Source organism: Ostrinia nubilalis, chromosome 7 (assembly GCF_963855985.1).
Source record: "Ostrinia nubilalis chromosome 7, ilOstNubi1.1, whole genome shotgun sequence".
In the NCBI taxonomy this organism is placed as follows: domain Eukaryota; kingdom Metazoa; phylum Arthropoda; class Insecta; order Lepidoptera; family Crambidae; genus Ostrinia; species Ostrinia nubilalis.
Window position 1 is genome coordinate 10967167 of NC_087094.1, and position 22761 is coordinate 10989927.

At 38.0% G+C, this 22761-nt stretch overlaps 6 protein-coding genes and 1 long non-coding RNA gene across 9 annotated transcripts in view; 1 reads left to right on the top strand and 6 right to left on the bottom strand.

Moving 5' to 3' along the window:
- Positions 1 to 1887, bottom strand: LOC135073493 (cytoplasmic dynein 2 heavy chain 1-like). The gene is made up of 4 exons (XM_063967678.1): positions 1880 to 1887; positions 1699 to 1836; positions 1065 to 1278; positions 1 to 527 (listed from the first exon to the last, which is right to left on the bottom strand). Exons 1-4 carry the CDS (start codon positions 1885 to 1887, stop codon positions 357 to 359), a joined length of 531 nt encoding a protein of 176 aa, XP_063823748.1. The 3' UTR covers positions 1 to 356.
- LOC135073292 (splicing factor YJU2-like) overlaps positions 1844 to 22761 on the bottom strand; it is a 26918-nt gene continuing 6000 nt past the window's right edge. For 2 of the 3 annotated variants that reach the window (XM_063967407.1, XM_063967406.1), the window contains exons 2-4: positions 2880 to 3083; positions 2388 to 2560; positions 1844 to 1949 (exon numbers count right to left, since the gene is read on the bottom strand). In XM_063967407.1, coding sequence (XP_063823477.1) covers positions 1891 to 1949; positions 2388 to 2560; positions 2880 to 2998 — 351 coding nt within the window. In that variant the 5' untranslated portion in view covers positions 2999 to 3083 and the 3' untranslated portion in view covers positions 1844 to 1890. Of the gene's footprint in view, positions 1950 to 2387; positions 2561 to 2879; positions 3084 to 3194; positions 6031 to 22761 lie in introns of those variants that run through there. The other variant, XM_063967405.1, reaches the window with a different exon arrangement.
- Positions 7373 to 10083, top strand: LOC135073293 (uncharacterized). The gene is made up of 3 exons (XR_010257609.1): positions 7373 to 7676; positions 7762 to 8074; positions 9255 to 10083. It is a non-coding gene; the product is annotated as an uncharacterized LOC135073293 (long non-coding RNA).
- LOC135073289 (uncharacterized) lies at positions 8094 to 11123 on the bottom strand. The gene is made up of 3 exons (XM_063967403.1): positions 10628 to 11123; positions 10123 to 10223; positions 8094 to 8934 (listed from the first exon to the last, which is right to left on the bottom strand). The coding sequence occupies exons 1-3, from the start codon at positions 10866 to 10868 to the stop codon at positions 8830 to 8832; spliced, it is 447 nt and encodes a 148-aa protein (XP_063823473.1). The 5' UTR covers positions 10869 to 11123; the 3' UTR covers positions 8094 to 8829.
- Positions 13720 to 15602, bottom strand: LOC135073288 (tropomyosin Tod p 1.0102-like). The gene has a single exon (XM_063967402.1). The coding sequence runs from the start codon at positions 15504 to 15506 to the stop codon at positions 14988 to 14990; it is 519 nt and encodes a 172-aa protein (XP_063823472.1). The 5' UTR covers positions 15507 to 15602; the 3' UTR covers positions 13720 to 14987.
- Positions 15971 to 18207, bottom strand: LOC135073286 (laminin subunit beta-1-like). The gene has a single exon (XM_063967401.1). It carries the CDS (start codon positions 17642 to 17644, stop codon positions 16073 to 16075), a length of 1572 nt encoding a protein of 523 aa, XP_063823471.1. The 5' UTR covers positions 17645 to 18207; the 3' UTR covers positions 15971 to 16072.
- On the bottom strand, positions 18309 to 22227 carry LOC135073281 (laminin subunit beta-1-like). Its single transcript, XM_063967397.1, has one exon. The coding sequence runs from the start codon at positions 21698 to 21700 to the stop codon at positions 18443 to 18445; it is 3258 nt and encodes a 1085-aa protein (XP_063823467.1). The 5' UTR covers positions 21701 to 22227; the 3' UTR covers positions 18309 to 18442.

Here is a 22761-nt window from a genome sequence, read left to right on the forward strand (position 1 = left end):
TTTAATTTTAAAGTATTTTATTATTATTGTAATTAAGTGCAACCTACTACAGCTACACACAAGGATAATGATACACGCAAGATAAAGAATTAACTCTAAAATGATTACAAAGAAGGCCCCGGGTGCCAAGCATCGGGGGGTGACAACAGTCGCGCAAATTAACCAAAAATTCTGGGTCACAAAAATCGCCCCGGGTTCCAACCAATGCTGCGCTGCCACTGTTTCAACTAGTTTTTCAGAAATTCTATGATTTAGCTAGTGTTTATTTATACATACATTATGAACTTTTAAATTCGATACATATTCCCTATTAGCAACCGGTAGCTATGATCTGTATGAGCCCGGCCGCCGGCGGCTCAGTCGGCGGCGGGCGCGACGGCGAGCGCGACGGCGTGCAGCGCGGCGAGCGGGCGCGCGAGCGGGCGAGCTAGCGGCGCGCGCAGCCACGCCAGGGCTGTCTCGCGCGCCGCGCTGGCGTACAGCGGCACCTGCGCCGTGCCCTCGGGGCGAAGCGATATCTCGCCGCCCTGGGGAAAAATAAATGAATTATGAACGCGATTTTTGATGTCGCTTTTGACTCTTACTACAGTGGCGTCAACTAGTAAGCGCTACAACGATTAAAAGGAAAACTATTTTTGTCATCATCATCATCTCAGCCATAGGACGTCCACTGCTGAACATAGGCTTCCCCCAATGCTTTCCTTGTTACCCGGTTGGTAGCGGCCTACGTCCAGCGCTTTCCTGCTACCTTTATGATGTCGGTCCACTTTGTGGGTGGACGTACCACGCTGTGTTTTCCGGTATGCTATGCGGCCTCCACTCCAGAACCTTGCTGCCCCTTCGGCCGTCAGTTCTGCGTACTATGTACCCTGCCCATTGCCACTTCAGCTTGCTAATCCGTCGGGCTATGTCAGCGACTTTAGTTTGTTTACTATTTACAGCTGACATACACAGCTTGTGGAGTACATGTGAACGACTAGACATATTATATAGAACCCCGAATGCTACTTATGCTGACCCAACCAGCTGTATAGAGCTCATAGCTTTATTATCAGTAGTCTTACGTCAGTCTCCCAGGCATCATACTCCTGCGCGAGCGTGGCGATGAGCGCGGTGGCGGCGGCGATGGTGCTAGTAGCATTTGAAAGGGACAGCTCTAGCGCGGCCGCGTCTCGCGAATGCTGGCCCAGTTGCTGCTGCAGCGCTGCCACGCGCTCCTCTACTGTGGCCAGTCCGCTGGATAAAGCGTGCAGCTGCTTCTCGGCGGCGACAAGATTTCTGATAAATAATGCGTAATAGAATTAAACAAAATGTTTTACTGGATTTGTACATCGACCAGTTATTTATAGTGAGAGCGACCGTATTAGCAGTGATCACTGGTTCTATCCGGCTCGAAGGACTAAATTTTTCGGTTGTGAATCCAACAAAGTAATTAAGAAAAAGGTTATAGACTGTATTGGTTTGTTAGTACAATTAAAGTATAACACTTAATTCAATTTACTACGTCACTTCAAAGTGAGCGGCGAAGTTGTAGTAGGTGGAAAGAGAATGAATGATCACATTTGCACTTAATGAAGAATAGCTACTAGAGTGAATACTGACTGCCACTGACGCTAATTAGCGAGTACTAAATCGGTAGTCTTTAGTAATCCTGCCGCGGGGATGCGCTAAAAATACTCAATATTGCAAATCACTCACTTATGTAGCCGCGCCTGCTGGGCCTGCAGCGGGCGCACGCGCGCGGCGGCGGCGGCGTAGGCCAAGTTGGCGCGCACCCAGGCGGCCAGGGGCGCGCACGCCGCGCTCGCACGCTTGGCCGTGGCCGGCTCGAACGAGCTGACTCGTGTTTTCAACAGCTTCAGGTTCAGGCTGGTAATGCTTGAGCATGCCTCATTCTTCAAGACTCTCCAACAGTTCAATTTCTTGTGTTGATTGTTCGGTTCTATACTCTGAAATAAAAAATAAAAAAAGATTATAAATCTCTCTCTACCCAATTATCATATTTCAGGAGATGAGTCTAATGTGTTGAGAGAATATACATGATCACCAAGAACAGGCCATGTTGACTATCTGATTCAGAATTGCATAATTCAGAATAGCAGTTGGGCTTTTATGAACATTGAATACTGTCCTAAATAATGTTTAACAATTAAACTATTTTGACTTTTTTCTTGCAAGAAAACAGACAATATTACACAGTATTCTAGCCATTTTTTTAAAACAAATATTATAATAACAGGCCAAGCCACTGTTTGATTTAGCCTCCTTTGATATGTTTTAACATTAACTTAATGTCCTACTTGTATTATAGCAAATGAAACTGATTTATTCTACTAAGTAGAGTAATTTATTCTAGTCTAAAGGGATTGTCAATCAATAATTTTTACCTAATAACTTCATAGGATTGTTGGCTTCCTCCTCCTTTTGTTCCTCTTCTTCCCGCTTGGTCTGCTCCTCCGCCAGTTTCAGAGCCCGGAAGTGCCTCGTGGCCCCCGCTTCTATCTCGTAGTCCGTGTTCTTAGGATCTGTCTTGAATGATATCTTGAAGGCACCGTGTGCACTGAAATTGTAAATGAAACAGAACTGAGCATGTGTGTATTTACAACAATACGCAGAATAGTACAGGCCAAGAGCTTCCTCGTTGTGGATTAAAAAAAAAATTAAAAATTTAAAAGTATGTTGGTAAAATCCTGAGACAATTATCATCTACACAACCGCTAAATCGTAAAAATGAGCCTTATTATGTCTCTGGACTCTGAATTATGTCAAAGCTTTTACTGAGTGTCGAAGTTAAACTGAAAACCAAGCTATAATGAAATAAACTCGACTTTAACATTGTGTAATGTGCTATTTGTTGGTTTTATGTAGAAAAAAAATACCTGTAAATTCTTATCCCAAGATAGTCCTCAATCTCTACATCCTCTTTACGGGCGTTGAACTTCTTTCCTTTGTAGATGTACTCGCCACACGTCGCGCAGCGCATGTTGAATGGGGCCATCAAACGCACGGTGTATTGGTTGGCGGTTTTTCGCCAATTTTATGCGCGGGATTTTGGAAGGATCGAAGTCTGGGGGATAGTATTTCTGAAAACATTAAACATTCCATGATAAAGCGATGATTATACGCTGAAATTGTTACAATTTAGAGTAACAATTTTACAGGGCGTTTCGACAGTGAAAGTAATAGGTACTTACGTTTAAAACTTTTATTTCCTACATTTTGAATCAACTACACACTTCTTATTAGAAGTAAATAATCTTCTCAGCCAAAATTTAATTAAAATCGCAGTTATTACTTCGGGACTTTATTTAGACTAGTTAGGTAGGAGGTGAACATAGCAAAAGTCCCCGCCCTTAGCCCTTGAGCCGGCAGGGAGAGGGCGGCTGAACCATTTAAGAACCTAGTAAGTGCAGCGGAGCAAATTTTACAGGAGAGCGAAAAAACGCATTTTCATTTGCCCTGCTAAGATGCTTAAAGATTTGGATAACTTCCGATGTTTATATTAAAGATTAGTTACTAAAGTATACTTTATGGAATAAAAGAATATATTTAGTTAAAAATTGCAAGTTTTATGCTCTTTACTAACACTAAAAATTATTTTTTTGACAAAAGTGCCTCGTAAAAATCACAATCAAAATCGAATATGAATCAGTACTCATGTAGTCCCCAGATTTTGATATGGTTATCGAGTGTCAGCCAACAGAACTCGAAATAATATTTAAATTACAGTAGCATTTTACCTCTAGTAAGTCACATTGACCATTTTGAAACCTAGTAAGTCCATGCACTTACTAGGTTTTAAATGGTCATTGTAACTTGCTAGGTTTTGATAATGGTTTTTGCAGATTTGAATTGGACTTACTAGGTTTTTAGCAACGCGTATCTCCGGTGTTAAGTGTAATAGAGCGATTTCTGTCTTCACATCCTGTGGAGACCTTAATTCTAAGGTGATTTATGACAAAAAACGAAAATCTGAAAAAGTGTCCCTTACTAGGTTCTTAAATGGTTCAGCCGAGGGGTGTTTAAAGGTACCACTTTTCAGTTTTTCGCTTAATCCTCAGAAACTATGACTGTTCTAGTGACATAACTACTACCTATGAACTCAAAAAAGCTTATTCAATTTGCTACAGGTGAGATAGTCAAGTTCTTCTATATCTTGTATAGTTTTCGCGGCATCAGCTCTAGGTCTGTAATATTTAAAATATTATTTTTGTCTTACGTGTTCCCATCAGGAGAAAACCGACTAAATCAACATTGAGTAAACATTCTAGACATGCGGGAGCATGTTAAGCCTAGTTCCAGAGAGGAGACTGCACCGTGCGTATATTTAGACGAACCACTTGGAGCCACTTTTGACTCCTCATCACTCAAAAACTACTGTGCATTAACACTTCAAATTTGGCTCATGTGTTGAGACTTGCAAGATAAACATCAGCTTCAAATTTCATAATTAAACCTCAAACGGTTCTTTAGGTATTGACATACATGTCTGACCTATAGACCAAATTCTAACCACTTCCAGATTACCTTGAAGGTTCAAATTTGGCATCCAGATAGGTAGTTGTGTAAATGTTACGGTTAATGTGATAAATTGAAAATTATTAATAATAACCGGTTATTATGAATAATTACCGACAGTCGCGGTAAAAGTGATAAATTAATCACATTTAACAGTGATTATTTAATAATTCAACCATAGTACTGACAAATTTCATAAAAGAGAACAACATCTTGTGTACGTGCTCGTGTACAGCCAAACTTTTGAACGTTTTAATATCATATATTAATATAATTTGGCATAATGAGTTTGGAATGTTTTTTGCATAATATTACTTTTCCATGATGCGTATAACATAATGTTTTGATTTAAAGTGAAAAATAGGTTAAGGTGCGGCGGGGGTGGCCCTTGGGTCACCCCTAAGCCGCCTATTTAGTTTTATACACACATAAATGACCTCATATTAATCACATTTACCAAATCATGCGGTGATTATTCATAATAACCGGCGATTATTCATAATTTTCACATTTATCACTTTGACCGTAATATAAATACAAAGGAACAAATAAAAAAACCGGCCAAGTGCGAGTCGGACTCGCGCACCGAGGGTTCCGTACAAACCTGCAAGGTTTACAAAGTTCGTTCATTACGACAATCGAGTCATAACTATGGTATTTTTATTGCAAAATGAAATTCATAACATTACAATGGGGAAAGATGGAGGAGCATAAATTTAAGACAAAGATCTCTTTATCGTTTAAGTAATCCTTTATTTTATAGTATTTGATATGAATTTCAACTTGATAGCTCTACGCGTTCATGAGGAAAAAAGTAATAAGTTTATACAGGGTCCTTCTAAACTAGCTACATTCCTTTTAATGGGGGCATCTATACGGTACACTGAACAAGTTCACCAAATTTGAGTATGTGTTTTATAATGATTTTACAAAGTTACATTTTCTAACAAAAATAAAAATTCATTTCGTCTTACATAATGGAATGTGGCGACGCCACTACAAACTAGTGACACCAACAGATGGCGCTGTCACTACTTCACTATGGCACACTCCGCCGCTCATACAAACCTGCATCGCGGTGACGGAGTTTTAGATCCTGCCAAGTATATATAGACAAACCAAGATGGTGTAAATTGGACCTTGGTCCCCGAGCATAACACCCGCTCGGAAGGAAGCACTAACATCTAGCTTCCTTATTGTGGTTGAGCATCATATCCCACATTGGTGACCTTATTTGCGTTCTAGTATGGACCGGAACACGATGTTCTTTGTCCGAATCATCATGTTTCTATGCATGAAGTTGGGGAGCGCATCGAGCCATTGCTCCGGTGTGAACACGCTAGACGCGTACTCCGCTTCGGATATCCTGGTGGTTTCAACCAAAGGTACATTAGCCAAGTACAGATCTGGTTTCTGGAGCGCGTCCTGGTCAATGGGAGTAACATAAATTTTTCGAGGCGTAATGGTGAGGGCTTTACGAATAGTATTATTGCGTCCAATTTTGTCATACTTTACATTGAAAGGCGGGTTGTCGTTCGAATCTAAGCTGGCCAATTCTATCGTCAAAGGCGCAGGGAGCGAGAGCAGTACCGGACGGGCCAGACTTCTCTCTCTCAAAGTCTCCAAAGCGCAGTAGCTATTTAATAGCGCCTGTAGTGCTGCTGGATTGATCACCTCCATCGGCTCCATCTCATTCCTGGGTACAGTCTGATCGGTGAATCGATTGGTGTATGGCATACCACGCGCCGCAAGATCGCGTAGCGTCTGCAGTCTATTTCGAACTATGCGCGGGTCTAGGATTATCTCTCGTGAGATGCCGAAGGCTAGCGCTGTATTTTTTGCTCACACAACAAAGCTGTAGTGTATTCATTCTGCACAGGAACACGAGACACAACACACACAACGCTCACTACCACTGCACACTTTTTTGTTGTTTACACTCACGTCATAACAACTCACAGCAGTCGTCACAGCTGATAGCCGATTAGCTGATCGACTGATTGGGCGAGCTATCACTTCAATGTTGCAGGCCTACTCTCATATCGTTGTTTATCCTTATTATCTTATGTTAATCACAGTAAAACGGACTCACGATACCATCGAAAAATCAACCAGCAAAGGGCATGATTTTTAAGGCGCGTCTTAGTAAATTTATTTGCATTTGTGCACCGAGCGACCGACCGAGAGAGTTCACTTCACGAGCACTACAAAACGCACCTTCACACAAGAAAGCTAGTCAAAAACTGAATTAAATCAAAGCGCACGCGCCGACAAATGCCGACAAGCCGAACGCCTTTTGTTGACACAAAGACGCCGACGCCGCCAAAGCAAGAGCCGAAAAGTTGGCATAAGCGTACAGTCGACAAAAAAGAAACTTATTTGTTTATTATTTTATCTGCTTGCTTTCGATTTCAATTGATTCGAATCTAAATTATGGTGTTGAGTATTTCATGGTAAAATATTATCCTATAACAGATAATAATTAAAAATTAATTAAACTTATTGTTTAGTGAAGGTAATTCAATGGCCTAGTCAATTATTTAGAAACATTAAATTAGACTATTGAAGCAAATAAAACTCTTCAATTTGTTTGTATTGATATTCCATTTATCCTAAATCACAGTCCATTCTTAAATTAATCGTTAATGTCATCATTTCTATTACAATAGAAAAGTAGATGAGGTAGGTAGGTACCTAATTAGTTAAATAAAATTTCCGAATCATTTCCGTTCCAACTTGGTATTTATTTATGACCTATCTTATGTACCTGTGATTTAACAATAAACACAATTTTAATTTGAATAGTAAAAAAAAGTTTGTTGCATTTCTTAATTTTATTTTGGTGAGTGTACATTGCGCTAGCCGGCGGCCGGCGGCACGTGTCTAATGGTACGTTTACACGCTTGCCAAGCCTTCGCAAGCGGCAAACAGCTCCAAGCCTCCACAAATCTCGTTTGGCGTTTGAAAGGAGTTTACACGCTTGGGAACGCGTCAGTCTGCAAGATAGATCCAAGCATGGCGGACACCGAACTTGTAACGGCTATTGCATTTGGTTTATCGTACTTTTATTTAAAATGCAAGCAAAGTGAAACAAAAAAAAGAAAAACTCGACGACAACGAAGATGGTGGATGAAAAAGATTCATCGAAATCGTACCAGGTAACTACTATTTTGGTGTAACCATTATCTGTTGTAGTTACGTTATTCCACAATATTTACTGTACCTATATTTTATTTGTTACAGACAATTTATAGAAGAGAAATTTAATGAACTTTTATATGAACCTTCTGGCGAGTTTGATAACTTCTGCCGAATGAGCTATACCGATTTTGAATTTTTACTGCAGAAAATTTCACCAATGATATCCAAGCAAGATACAGACTTCAGAGATGCTATACCGGCCAAATTTCGTCTTGCCATTACGCTACGATTTTTAGCATCTGGTGATTCTTACAAAAGCCTTCACTACATGTTTAAAGTATCTGTCTCTATGATATCAATAACCATTCGTGAAGTTTGCCGATCTCTTAATGAAATTCTAAAGGATCTAGTTAAGGTAAGAATAAAAGAAAAAATTGTTATACATTTGTTTAGGTTTTAATTGATTCATAGGAAACTTTTTTACAGCTTAATTATTTAACTTTATATTTAACCTTAAATAAGAATTATTTTGACGACTCAAAATCTTCGAAAGCATTCAATAAAGCTAAGTTTATAATGTTGGTGTCTCGCGGGGGTGGGTTGAGGATTTGGTCCGATATTATACGAATAGATGACAGGGGTGCTGTTGATGTAGAATATGTAGATGGAGCTGGAGGTATTGGAGTTGGTATATGTTCTGTTGTGTTTGGCACTGAATGAGAGGTTTCTGTGTATGGAGAGGGAAAAAAACTTTGAGTGTTATGTATAGGTTCAGAATAAACGCTATTAACTGATGTTGGCCGACTCTGAATGACTTGAGGAGATGGTGTATGGCGTGAATATGAACCAGCAATTGAGGAAGGTCGAGAATAATATTGAGGGTATGGTGTATGACGCTCATTTGATTTTTGACTGATTCTGTTTATAAACAACCCATCTATTTGGTACATCATAATTTTTCGTTCATCATTTGGCAGTTCACGTAGCTTTATAGCCAATAATTTAGCATATAGATCGCAATCATCTTCTTTGTAAGGAGGTCTATTTTCATTCTGTTTTTGACTTAAAACATTCGTTAATTGACCAAAAGCCACGGCCATTTGCTTTTCAGCCGTTTCAGAATCAGAAGCAAGGCGGCGACGTTTATTAACTGCCTGTATGGATGGTGATCTAGATGGTGGTCTGGATGGTGTGGTAGCCGTACCTACTGGTGCGGTCTCTTATCAGAGGATCATCCTCTGTCTGATCTGTAATTTCTTCTATTTGTTGTGATTGCTGCAAAGAATAATATACAGGGTGTTAGGTAAATGGGTATATGAGCCGACACTAGCCCATGTTAACATATACATATAAATGGTATGGTGAAGTCAGAAAATAGATTTCATCATTTTAATTATTTTAATTTTCATACAAATCTGAATTTTTAAATTTTATTTTGTATGAACATTTAAAAAATTAAAATGATGATATGAAATTTCTGATTTCACCATACCATTTATATGCATATGTTAACATGGGCTAGTGTCGGCTCATATACCCATTTACCTAACACCCTGTATTGTTACTCACACTTCATTTAGTTTCTTTTTTTACAGATGCCCACCACAGCAGAAGGATGGCTTAATATTGAAGAAGGATTCAGGACCAAATTTCCACATTGCATAGGGTCATTGGATGGCAAGCATGTAGTCATTGAAAGCCCAACTCATAGTGGAACAGAATATTTCAATTATAAAAAAACTTTTAGCATTGTCCTTTTGGCGTTAGTGGATAGCAAATACAAATTTGTATTTGCAGACATCGGGAGTCAAGGAAGAATAAGTGACGGTGGCGTGTTTAATAATTGTTTACTATGGAAAAGAATATGTAGGAACGAGATAGATTTTCCACCGCCATGTCCACTTCCAGGATCGAATATTAATATTCCATACGTGTTTTTAGCTGACGGTGCTTTTGCATTGAGTCAACACGTAATGAAGCCCTACCCTGGAAACCATGAAGTAGGCTCACCAAAAAGGCTATTTAACCAAAACTTATCTAAATCCCGAGTTGTAGTTGAAAATACGTTTGGAATTTTAACCTCGGTTTTTAGAATATTCAGACGTCCTATCGATTTAGAACCACAAACTGTGACAGAATTTACGATGACTTGTGTATTACTACATAACTTTTTGAGAACAAGTAAAAGTTCTTCAAATCGATATATTCCTCAGGGTTCGTTAGACGTATATGACAGTAGTGGAAATATGGTTACACCTGGTTCATGGCGCAGAGATAACGACGGATATAATGCATTGCAAACATTACCACAAATACCACGAAGATCTCCGCTGAATGCCAAAGAAGTCAGAGAAGAATTTACTTCATATTTTAATAGGATTGGATAAGTTGATAAAAATGTATAAATAAATTTATAATAAGTAACGGATTTTTTTTATTTAGAATAAATGACTTTTGACTTACAGTTTCGGTGTTTAACCCTTCATTACAAGTATATACTTGCAGTAAGAATGACTCCATGATTTCGTAGGCATACCAAGTGGGATTGTATATTTCATCGGCACCTAAAATAAAAGATATATAATGTAATGTAAATAATGGAATTATAGGAATATAATTTTTATTATTTAAAATGCGTGGAAACACTTTTAAACATATATCTTTTTTGATCACTTACATTAATAGCTCATTTAAATTTAAAAAAAAATTCAAAACGTATCTTCATAAATTAATACGGAAGTGACCAAAAAGAAAATATGATTAAAATATGGGAAATGTTACGGGAATAGGTAATCTAGTGACTAACAGAGAGTTTTTTTAGTATCACAATTATTTTCTCAAACCTTTGAAAACGTCGAAAATTAGAGCGAGACAGTTGCGGAATAATAGAGAAACTAACTTTAATTAAAGTTATACCTTGCTAAGCAGACTATCAAAATAATTATAAAGGTACATCATAGGAACATACCTGCGCCAGAACGCATAGATTCCTGTTTCTTTTTTAAGTGCTTGCGAAAAGTAGTCATCAATATCTCTTTTTTATTTTTTACTTCCTTCACTGGCCTTCCGGTAAGTTGAGCGAGACGAATCCATGCATCTGCTTGTTTCTTCTTATCTTTGTGATTTGCATCTTTCGGATTCCAGATGCAGGATTCCATCTGGTAATGCTCGAGGAAGGAAAGACACTCGTCATTTGACCAGCTACTCATTTTTTATTTTGTCCGTACAAGCGTGTACTCGCCGCGAGATCACAATGCCCACTGAACGTGGACCAACGTGTAAATGCGTCCCAAGCGCTTGCCGCAAACGCCCTTTGATCTGCGTCAAAAAACCGACACTCGACTGGATCGGAAGCAAGCGCCCACAAGCTCACGCAAGCCAAGCCAAACGCCTTCTTTACACGCTTGTGATTGTCGGGGCTTGCCAAGGCTTGGCAAGCGTGTAAACGTACCATAAAGGCGGCGGCAAGTTCGTTTGCTGCGCCGGCTAGTGTTGTACGATACGACACTCGAGTCTTGGAATCTTACTTATTAAAAGTTTGAAGAAAATAAAATAGCAATGAATTAAGACTGTGTGTTTATTATTTTATTGGACCATTTTAACTTTTTGATTACGAAAATCGTCAGTCTTTAGATGGATACTTCTGATTCGATTATTTGCGTTTAATGCAATTTTATTGATATTACATTTGTATTGTGCGATTTATTTTATTTTCAATTAGGATATAACATACGGATGATGATATGAAATCACTCATTATTGCCTATTAGTATACACCAACTCAAGTTCATGTCATGATTCAGTCTAGCTCTAAGAACTTAAAATACTCGAAAGGACTCGGAAGACTCAATTATTCCCTTATTCATGTGACTAACGAGTCCTAGTCTTAAAAATAAACTCAAGTCTCGAAATAAGGACTTTAAAGACTCGAGGTTCTTACAACACTAGCGCGGTCGGCTATTGTGAGGGACGGCTGTCTTTGATACCACCGACTCCGCCACGCATAAATAAGGATGTCAACTCCAAAATTCTTTCTAATCTTAACAATAATAAAACTATCATTATTTACTTTTATAATTTTTTTTTGTTTCTACGATGATTTTAATGATTATTATTTCAGTTTAAAATTGATAGTTGGGAACAATTATTTACTTCGGAATACTAAAGACTGCTGATAATCACAGGTAGATAATTCGATAGCGTTTAGTTTCTGCTATGATCGAGTCAATTACGAATCACATTTTTAATTTGCTAAGGGGATATTAAGCGATTAAAATTAACATGAAAAATGTGCCTGCTTTATAGTAATAATAACCGTAATTCTAAATTTCGTAGTCATGGTAACTATCCCATTTGTGTATGGCATAAAAATAAGTCATTGATTTCGGCAACTAACTTTTTTGCTTCGTTTCGTTGCTACGTTTGAAATAAAAGATTTTTGCAAGCGCAAAGGTATTTTAACGAACTTTTGAATAAACATCATTCCATTAAGGCCACTAAATAAGTACTTACCACATAAGATTTTTTTATGTTACCAAAAATAAATAAACTTTAATTTTCTGCTTAATTTAATTCCTTAAATAACTAGTAGTAGCCCTAGAATAGCTTGTAGTTGTGTGGCGCCGCCCGCCGGTCCGTCGTCCGGCGGCACTCTTGTGTTCGCGGCCAGTGGCCCAACGGCAGCACAAGCGCAATGGCGGCCATTACGTAAGCTCGTGTGCGTGCGGATTTTTGTCAGTGTAGTAGTGAATCAGCTGAACAGGGTGTTGTATTGGGTTGATAAGAAATGAAGTTGTTTCCTTAATTATCTCGGAAACTAGCCTGAATTTTTGGCTCAAACTTTGGGAACGTATTCAGTGTGACGTATACATGCTCCCATTAAACGGAACGTAGCTGATTTAGAAGGACCCTATATTTATTAAAAAATATATATTTTGTAATGTAACCAAAAATTTAAGGTTTTCGGAATTTTTCCTTTATGTGTGCTATAAAACGTTGCTTCATGCCAAATTTCAAGATTCTAGGTCGACTGGAAGTACCCTTTAGGTTTTGATTCCCTTGCGAGTACTTGCGAGTTTCAAAATATGCAGCTTAAATTGCTGTTTCTTTTGATTGCGTTGACATAGAAGTTTGATTTTGTTACAGCTTAAAGGTATTATAGACCTGAGTATTTGGTATGAATTTCAATTTAATACCTCTACGCGTTTATGAGGAAATGGGTAGTAAGTTTAAAATTATTAAAAAAATATATATTATGTGATGTAACTAAAAATTTATGGTTTTCGTAATTTTTCCTTTATCTATGCTATAAGACGTTGCTTCGTACCAAATTTCAAGATTCTGAGTTCACGGGAAGCACCCTGTAGGTTTTGATTCCCTTGCAAGTGTCGAAAATTTGCGGCATAAACGGCTGTATCTTTTGATTGCGTTGGCTTAGAAGTTTGATTTTTTCACAGCTTCAAGGGACAGTAGACCTGAGTAATTGATATAAATTTCAGCTTTATACCTCCACGCGTTCCTGAGAAAAAGGGTCTTGACAGATGGACGGACAGACGGACAACAAAGTGATCCTATAAGGGTTCCGTTTTTTCCTTTTGAGGTACGGAACCCTAAAAACCAGTAAATTTTAACATTTCACAGGTGATAGATAGATTATAGTGTTCTAAATCTCGATTTTTTCATGCCAACGTCGCTGATGAAACGATCTTGATCAAAGACTTTCTCTAATAATATGTGAAATTAAGGAAATTTTAATTACTTGTGCAAAAGGTGTGCTTATTTTACAAAGATCATGTTCACTACACAGAATATTAGTAGAGGTTGTTCAAATGACCGACTGCAGTTCCTGACCAGGAACATAAAAATCCCGGCATAGAGGCGCGTCAATTGCATTTGATAGTGCAACACTGACTTGAGTACAGTCGTACCTGTGTTAAATTAATAGGCTAACTTTATGTATCAGGGTTCAGGATTACGGGCTAATTTGATATTTTCATAAATTAACGAAAAATGATTATATTATAGGTAACCTGGTTTAAATAAATTAAATGAAACCATCAATCGAGCTAGTAGGATTTATTTTATTATTCATCAATAATCAAATTCAGAACTACAATGTTTGCTCATGAACGCTTCAAACTCTGTACTCTTTCCCAATTCCATAAAATTCAACACTTACAAAGTGACAAAAAACTTTAAAATAGGTAGTTGAAACAAACCACAGCTAATTTTCATAGTGGCTGTACTATACGATAAATGTGTCAGTCAATTTGACAACCTTTGTCGGAAACATTATTCAATGAAAATATTGTCCGAACCCTTAGTATTTCTCTTCGACAAAGACCTTAACACATTGTGAACCACTTTTCTTTCACGGCTATAAAAAGTTTTTATTAGCAATTTAATTCACAAAATCAATTGCACACATTTAAAATAAAGTTTGTTTACACTTTGACAGCAATAGACAGTTAAATTATTGACATGCAAGGTGACATGTCAATGCAGTTTTTAGTTACTGTTGCCATTAAGAGAAATTAGTACCATTAGTTTTCCGCAACTTGGCGGGGGTTTTTATGTTCCTGGTCGGGCTATACATAAGTTATTAAAAAAAATGAAATATTACATAACATTACATTATTATACATAAGTATTCGGACATAATACACTCGACATCAAATAAATCGCACCTTCCGCGACAAGCACTTTCAAACGTATGCATCCCTCCCACCAATATTGGCACCATTTAAAAGCCTAGTTCTAAACTTCATTTCATTAAAGGAAAGGTTTTTACCCCAAAAATGTGTCTTTAGAAGGATCCAGAGTCACTTGTTCCAAAAATAGGTAGTTACGCTTGAGCCATTTTTTATGACTATAAAACTGTTAAGTTGGGATTAATTGCTATCCATCTGTTGAAGAGGATACGTGATATCATTATTTGGTTTTATAACCATAAAAATTGGTCTAATTGATCCCAGAGGTGAGCCCAAAGTGAGGTCTATTTTCAAGTCACATTTATGGTATATGTTAATCATTTATTTAGAAACGAAATGTGTTTTTCTTTAAGGATATTTATTGGGCTTTTAAATAACACCAATATTGTTGGGGTACCATGATTGTGTCAGAAGAAAATCTTTAAAGTGCGCGTCGCGGAAGGTGCGGTTTATTTGATGTTGAGTGTAGATTAGACGCAATCATACTACATCTTTCAAAAATGACTAAAACTGAACTATACAGTAGGTACTATATGGCACTCAATTTAAAAACTGATAATGTAGTATTAATGATCAGAACGCTTTGTGATTTCCGAAAGGTAGTAATTCATTAGAGTGTTAAGCTCCCCTATTTCCTTTTCTAGTGTTAAGTTGGGCGTTATGATCGTTATACAGCTCTTCCATGTTAGCTAGCACTTTAAGTTGCGACTGTGTCTCGCTAGCGAGTTTTGTAGCACGGTTTAGTAAAAGCTGCGCTCGCTCTCTAGAATTTGATGTCTGACTTGCGCGCTCTGCAAGGGACATGTTAGTCTGTTTGAAGTCTTGTCTAAGCTGTCTTGCCTTTTGTTCGGCCATTTCAGCTCTATTAACGACATCGTTTGCCTCCTGCTTGACTTGTTCTGCATCACTTTCTATTTTTAGGATATCTTTCTGTAAACCTGAAAGACGGAGTCGTAGGCCTTCAACTTCATCTTTTGTTTCATTCGCTTTCTTTTGTGCTTGCTCTGTCTCCATAGCTATTGAAACTAAATCTGCTTTGGCTGCATCAATGTCACTCTTAGCTTTGTTAATTGCATTTTCTGCAGCATCTTGTGCAGCTTGAGCTTCATCCAAAGCCTCCAAAACTTTAATAGCCATTTTTAATGTCAGATTTGCCGATTGATTCACCACAGTAGCATTCAGTTTTAACGCTTTGGCTCTTTCTAAGTCTGGCTTTGTTTCAATTATGATGTTTTATATGTTTGTTAGTTGCGATACAGTAGAGTTAATTCGATGTGATAATTCAGTAATTTCTTTGGATTCTATGCTAATAGATAATTTGAGTATATCTTGCGCTAAAGTCCTTACATCGGCCGGAGTGTTAGATGTATTCGATAAGAACTCTTTTAACTCGGAAGTAAGTTCTAAACTTTCATTGGTTATGCGTTCAGCTGATGATTTGAAATCGTTAGCTCTATTAAATAAGTCGTTTGCTCTTGAACGAACCACTATGGTATCTTGTTTTACTTGCGAAACTGATCTAAATAGGTCTTCTGCTGTTAATTCATGTTCTTTGATTCTGTGTTCAGTTTTATTGGCAAAATCTAATGCTTGTTCCGCTTTTGTAACAGCTCCTTGGTCACAAGATATTCCGCCGCATTTTACACAACCGGCGCCTCCACAAATGTCACAGCTATCACTTTCTTGACCACACATTTTTTCGTTTAGCTTAGGCAAAGTGATTCCAGATCTGATAGTTGACTCTGAATATCATCTAGCTTTTTATCATTTTCATTTTGTGTATTATTAAAGTTTGTATACTGCAATTCAATTAACCTGTCTGTATTTTTGATTTGCCTATCGGTATTAGCAATTATTGTTTGTGCTCCTTCTGCTTCATCTGATGCTTTGACAGCTATTTGTTTTGCTTCTCTAGTTAAGTTTAGGGCGCCGTCTAGATTGGCCTCTTGCAATTTCGTTGCATTGCTGCCAAGTTCAATGGTCTTACCTTTCAAGTTTTGAATGTCGTTTCTTAGTCCATCTAATGTGACGTTGCCTAAATTGATTTTTGATGTTATGTCATTGAGATTATCATTGGCATCTTTAACTTTATGTTCTACTGACGTTAGTTGATCTTGTAAGCTACTGATATTTGATAAAAGGTCTTTAACTGTTGTTTGCCCCATTTTAGCGCTTTGAAGCATGTTTTCTACTTCCGCTAACTTCTTAGTCATTTCATCAAAATCTCTAGTGTAAGCACCTGTAGCACCTACGACTTTTATTTTGCTGGCATTTCCGATAGCATAATCAGTTTGGATACGTAAATCATTAATAAGGCGATCCCAGTTATCGAAACATTCTCCACAGGCGTAGCAATCGGGAGCTTCTCCAAGGTAACCTCGAGCACATAAGTCACAATTGTATCCGCCAATACCAGGCTTACATATACATGATCCATTTTCTCTCATACATTGTTGTGATATAGATCCACGTAAGTCACATTCACATTCATGACATTCCAAATTCGGGTCACCCCAGTGATTTTCCTGACACTGATCGCATTGTCTTCCTCCATGACCAGGTTTACAATCACATTTTCCAATATAGGGATTACATTGAGGTGATAAAGATCCTATAGGATCACATTCACAAGGGTCACACCCTGTTCCCACTGCTATTCGCCAGTGATTATCTGTGCATTGATCACAATTTACACCTTTAACATTGTTGAAACATGGACATTGACCTGTGATACCATCACAATTTCCTCTGGTAAAGTTTGTTCCAAGAACAGAGCAGTTACACTTATAACAAGCTTTTTCGACTGCATTACCGTAATATCCTTCTTGACAAACTTCACAATGGTCACCTGCTGTATTATGTAAGCATTGTAAACATTTACCAGTATAAGGATCACAGTTACCAGGTTTTGTAATATCAGTATTATCATTACACTCGCATTTTTCACAGGTTCTTTTAATAGGGTCTCCAAAGTAGTTATCAGCGCATACATCACAAAGAAGACCGGCATATCCTTCTTTACATCCATCTTGTCTACCTAAATATATCCTTATTTCTGTATCTTTATCCTTTTCTAAGCACACTGGCGGCGTAACCAAAACACTACGTTGATTAGCAGGCAAACTTGTTGATACTGTATCATCTTCGGAACGCACATTTGCACAAGGTGAATCATAGTCTATTGGTAACGGTCGTTTTACTAATATACACTCGGCATCAAATAAATCGCACCTTCCGCGACAAGCACTTATCAAACGTCCACTTCCCACCAACATTGGTACAATTTGAAAGCCTAGTTCTAAACTTCATTTCATTAAAGGAAAGGTTTTTACCCCAAAAATGTGTCTTTAGAAGGATCCAGAGTCACTTCTTCAAAAAATAGGTAGTTACGCTTGAGGCATTTTTATGACTATAAAACTGTTAAGTTGGGATTAATTGCTATCCATCTGTTAAAGAGGATACGTGATATCATTATTTGGTTTTATAACCATAAAAATTGGTCTAATTGATCCCAGAGGTGAGCCCAAAGTGAGGTCTATTTTCAAGTCACATTTATGGTATATGTTAATCATTTATTTAGAAATGAAATGTGTTTTTCTTTAAGGATATTTATTGGGCTTTTAAATAACACCAATATTGTTGGGGTACCATGATTGTGTCAGAAGAAAATCTTTAAAGTGCGCGTCGCGGAAGGTGCGGTTTACTTGATGTTGAGTGTAGATTAGACGCAGTCATACTACATCTTTCAAAAATGACTAAAACTGAACTATACAGTAGGTACTATGGCACTCAATTTAAAAAGTGATAATGTAGTATTAACAGGATTAATAAATGTGGCCACTTCTACGTCGTGCAAGACCTGTAGTGATCAGAACGCTTTGTGATTTCCGAAAGGTAGTAATTCATTAGAGTGTTAAGCTCCCCTATTTCCTTTTCTAGAGTGTTAAGTTGGGCGTTATGATCGTTATACAGCTCTTCCATGTCTTGTTAGCTAGCACTTTAAGTTGCGACTGTGTCTCGCTAGCGAGTTTTGTAGCACGGTTTAGTAAAAGCTGCGCTCGCTCTCTAGAATTTTATGTCTGACTTGCGCGCTCTGCAAGGGACATGTTAGTCTGTTTGATGTCTTGTCTAAGCTGTCTTGCCTTTTGTTCAGCCATTTCAGCTCTATTAACGACATCGTTTGCCTCCTGCTTCACTTGTTCTGCATCACTTTCTATTTTTAGGATATCTTTATGTAAACCTGAAAGACAGAGTCGTAGGCCTTCAACTGCATCTTTTGTTTCATTCGCTTTCTTTTGTGCTTGCTCTGTCTCCATAGCTATTGGAACTAAATCTGCTTTGGCTGCATCAATGTCACTCTTAGCTTTGTTAATTGCATTTTCTGCAGCATTTTGTGCAGCTTGAGCTTCATCCAAAGCCTCCAAAACTTTATTAGCCATTTTTAATGTCAGATTTGCCGATTGATTCACCACAGTAGCATTCAGTTTTAACGCTTTGGCTCTTTCTAAGTCTGGCTTTGTTTCAATTATGATGTTTTCTATATTTGTTAGTTGCGATACAGTAGAGTTAATTCGATGTGATAATTCAGTAATTTCTTTGGGTTCTATGCTAATAGATAATTTGAGTATATCTTGCGCTAAAGTCCTTACATCGGCCGGAGTGTTAGATGTATTCGATAAGAGCTGTTTTAACTCGGAAGTAAGTTCTAAACTTTCATTGGTTATGCGTTCAGCTGATGATTTGAAATCGTTAGCTCTATTAAATAAGTCGTTTGCTCTTGAACGAACCACTATGGTATCTTGTTTTACTTGCGAAACTGATCTAAATAGGTCTTCTGCTGTTAATTCGTGTTCTTTGATTCTGTGTTCAGTTTTATTGGCAAAATCTAATGCTTGTTCCGCTTTTGTAACAGCTCCTTGGTCACAAGATATTCCGCCGCATTTTACACAACCGGCGCCTCCACAAATGTCACAGCTATCACTTTCTTGACCACACATTTTTTCGTTTAGCTTAGGCAAATGTGATTCCATATCATCTAGCTTTTTATCATTTTCATTTTGTGTATTATTAAAGTTTGTATACTGCAATTCAATTAACCTGTCTGTATTTTTGATTTGCCTATCAGTATTAGCAATTATTGTTTGTACTCCTTCTGCTTCATCTGATGCTTTGACAGCTCTTTGTTTTGCTTCTCTAGTTAAGTTTAGGGCGCCTTCTAGATTGGCCTCTTGCAATTTCGTTGCATTGCTGCCAAGTTCAATGGTCTTACCTTTCAAGTTTTGAATGTTGTTTCTTAGTCCATCTAATGTGACGTTACCTAAATTGATTTTTGATGTTATGTCATTGAGATTATCATTGGCATCTTTAACTTTATGTTCTACTGACGTTAGTTGATCTTGTAAGCTACTGATATTTGATAAAAGGTCTTTAACTGTTGTTTGCCCCATTTTAGCGCTTTGAAGCATGTTTTCTACTTCCGCTAACTTCTTAGTCATTTCATCAAAATCTCTAGTGTAAGCACCTGTAGCACCTACGACTTTTATTTTGCTGGCATTTCCGATAGCATAATCAGTTTGGATACGTAAATCATTAATAAGGCGATCCCAGTTATCGAAACATTCTCCACAGGCGTAGCAATCGGGAGCTTCTCCAAGGTAACTTCGAGCACATAAGTCACAATTGTATCCGCCAATACCAGGCTTACATATACATGATCCATTTTCTCTCATACATTGTTGTGATATAGATCCACGTAAGTCACATTCACATTCATGACATTCCAAATTCAGGTCACCCCAGTGATTTTCCTGACACTGATCGCATTGTCTTCCTCCATGACCAGGTTTACAATCACATTTTCCAATATAGGGATTACATTGAGGTGATAAAGATCCTATAGGATCACATTCACAAGGGTCACACCCTGTTCCCACTGCTATTCGCCAGTGATTATCTGTGCATTGATCACAATTTACACCTTTAACAATGTTGAAACATGGACATTGACCTGTGATACCATCACAATTTCCTCTGGTAAAGTTTGTTCCAAGAACAGAGCAGTTACACTTATAACAAGCTTTTTCGACTGCATTACCGTAATATCCTTCTTGACAAACTTCGCAATGGTCACCTGCTGCATTATGTAAGCATTGTAAACATTTACCAGTATAAGGATCACAGTTACCAGGTTTTGTAATATCGGTATTATCATTACACTCGCATTTTTCACAGGTTCCTTTAATAGGGTCTCCAAAGTAGTTATCAGCGCACACATCACAAAGAAGACCGGCATATCCTTCTTTACAATCACACACCACATCTTTCGTTTCGGAGTCTAATTCACATCGATCAGCGTGACTGCTCTTGTTAGGATCACCTTTAACACCTGGACAAGGACAAGGACGGCAAGGTATATCTACACCAAGTCGAGGATCACCGTAATATCCATCTATGCATCGCTCACATCTGTGGCCTTCGGTGAAGTCTCTACATTCTTTACATGCACCAGTTCTATCGTCACATTCCATTGCATGACCATTACAGTCGCATTGTTGACAATTCGGGAAGTTATAATAACCAGGCTGACATAGGTCACATGCGCATCCGTATGTATTGGCTCTACATTTGCATTGACCACTTGTAGCATCGCAAAAATTATCAAGTGAACCTATGCTGTTGCAGTCGCAGCGCTTGCAGCCGAATTTACTAAAACCATATGTGCCTGGCGCACAGCGGTCGCATCTGGGTCCGACGATATTTTTCACACATTGACAGTATCCTGTGTAGGAGTTACACTGATGACTTTTTGATCCTGAAGGATCACACTGGCATGATTCAGTGCCATTGCGGATGTAAAATCCAATACTAGCATGATATTTTTTGCAAATTTCTGGCACTGTGTCTCTATTAAGGCTGTAGTACCTAATATGAATTTCCACAATCAATAGTTTGACCGATAGGTCAAACTCCTCTTTCAAATCACTTCTATTTGCGAAGAAGGGTATGTCATCAAAAGACGGAATAAGAACAATGGAGTCAATTAGCGATGATGCTCTTGCATTTGATGTTCGGCCATCTTGTCTACCTAAATATATCCTTATTTCTGTATCTTTATCCTTTTCTAAGCACACTGGCGGCGTAACCAAAACACTACGTTGATTAGCAGGCAAACTTGTTGATACTGTAACATCTTCGGGACCCACATTTGCACAAGGTGAATCATAGTCTATTGGTAACGGTCGTTTTACTAATATACACTCGGCATCAAATAAATCGCACCTTCCGCGACAAGCACTTATCAAACGTCCACTTCCCACCAACATTGGTACCATTTGAAAGCCTAGTTCTAAACTTCATTTCATTAAAGGAAAGGTTTTTACCCCAAAAATGTGTCTTTACAAGGATCCAGAGTCACATCTTCAAAAAATAGGTAGTTACGCTATAGCCATTTTTTATGACTGTAAAACTGTTAAGTTAGGATTAATCGCTATCCATCTGTTAAAGAGGACACGTCGTGTGATCTTTATTTGGTTTTATAACCATAAAAATTGGTCTAATTGATCCCAGAGGTGAGCCCAAAGTGAGGTCTATTTTCAAGTAACATTTATGGTATATGTTAATCATTTATTTAGAAATGAAATGTATTTTTCTTTAAGGATATTTATTGGGCTTTCAAATAACACCAATATTGTTGGGGTACCATAATTGTGTCAGAAGAAAATCTTTAAAGTTCGCGTCGCGGAAGGTGCGGTTTATTTGATGTTGAGTGTAGTTGCTTCTTCCCAATTCGTAGGTGAAAGTTGTTCATATCTTATCAAAACGTTATAATTCATACTGGTCTTCAGATTATTGACTATGAAAACTAATGTAGGTACTTCCTTCTGATATTTTCATAAAACCTGGCCCAGTCCAAGTCTCTTTTCCTTCAGGGAAACTTTCCCTAATAACGACGTGACAAAGTTGACTCTGGATAGCATTATCATCGATTTGAGAGTCACATTGGCTGGACTCTCCTTCAATTACAAAAGAATCTAAAGCTCCAACAAAGAAGTTTTGAATAGGTTGATCACAACGACGCCCAGTGACGTGTGAGCGACATTTGCACTGCCCAGTAATAACATCACAATCGCTATCGATCGATCCACCCAAGTCACAGTCGCAAGGCAAGCATCCGTCGTCACTATCAGCTAGACCATAAAATTCAGGCAAACATTGATCACAATTTCTACCTGTAACATGACGTTTGCAGAAACAGTTACCAGTGATTGGATCACAGCCTCTTTCATTGATCGTTCCTAGACTATTACACGTGCAAGAAATACAACCTTCAGGATTAAGAGGATCGAAACTCCAATAGCCGTCTTTACATCTGTCACATCGCGCTCCATCTACA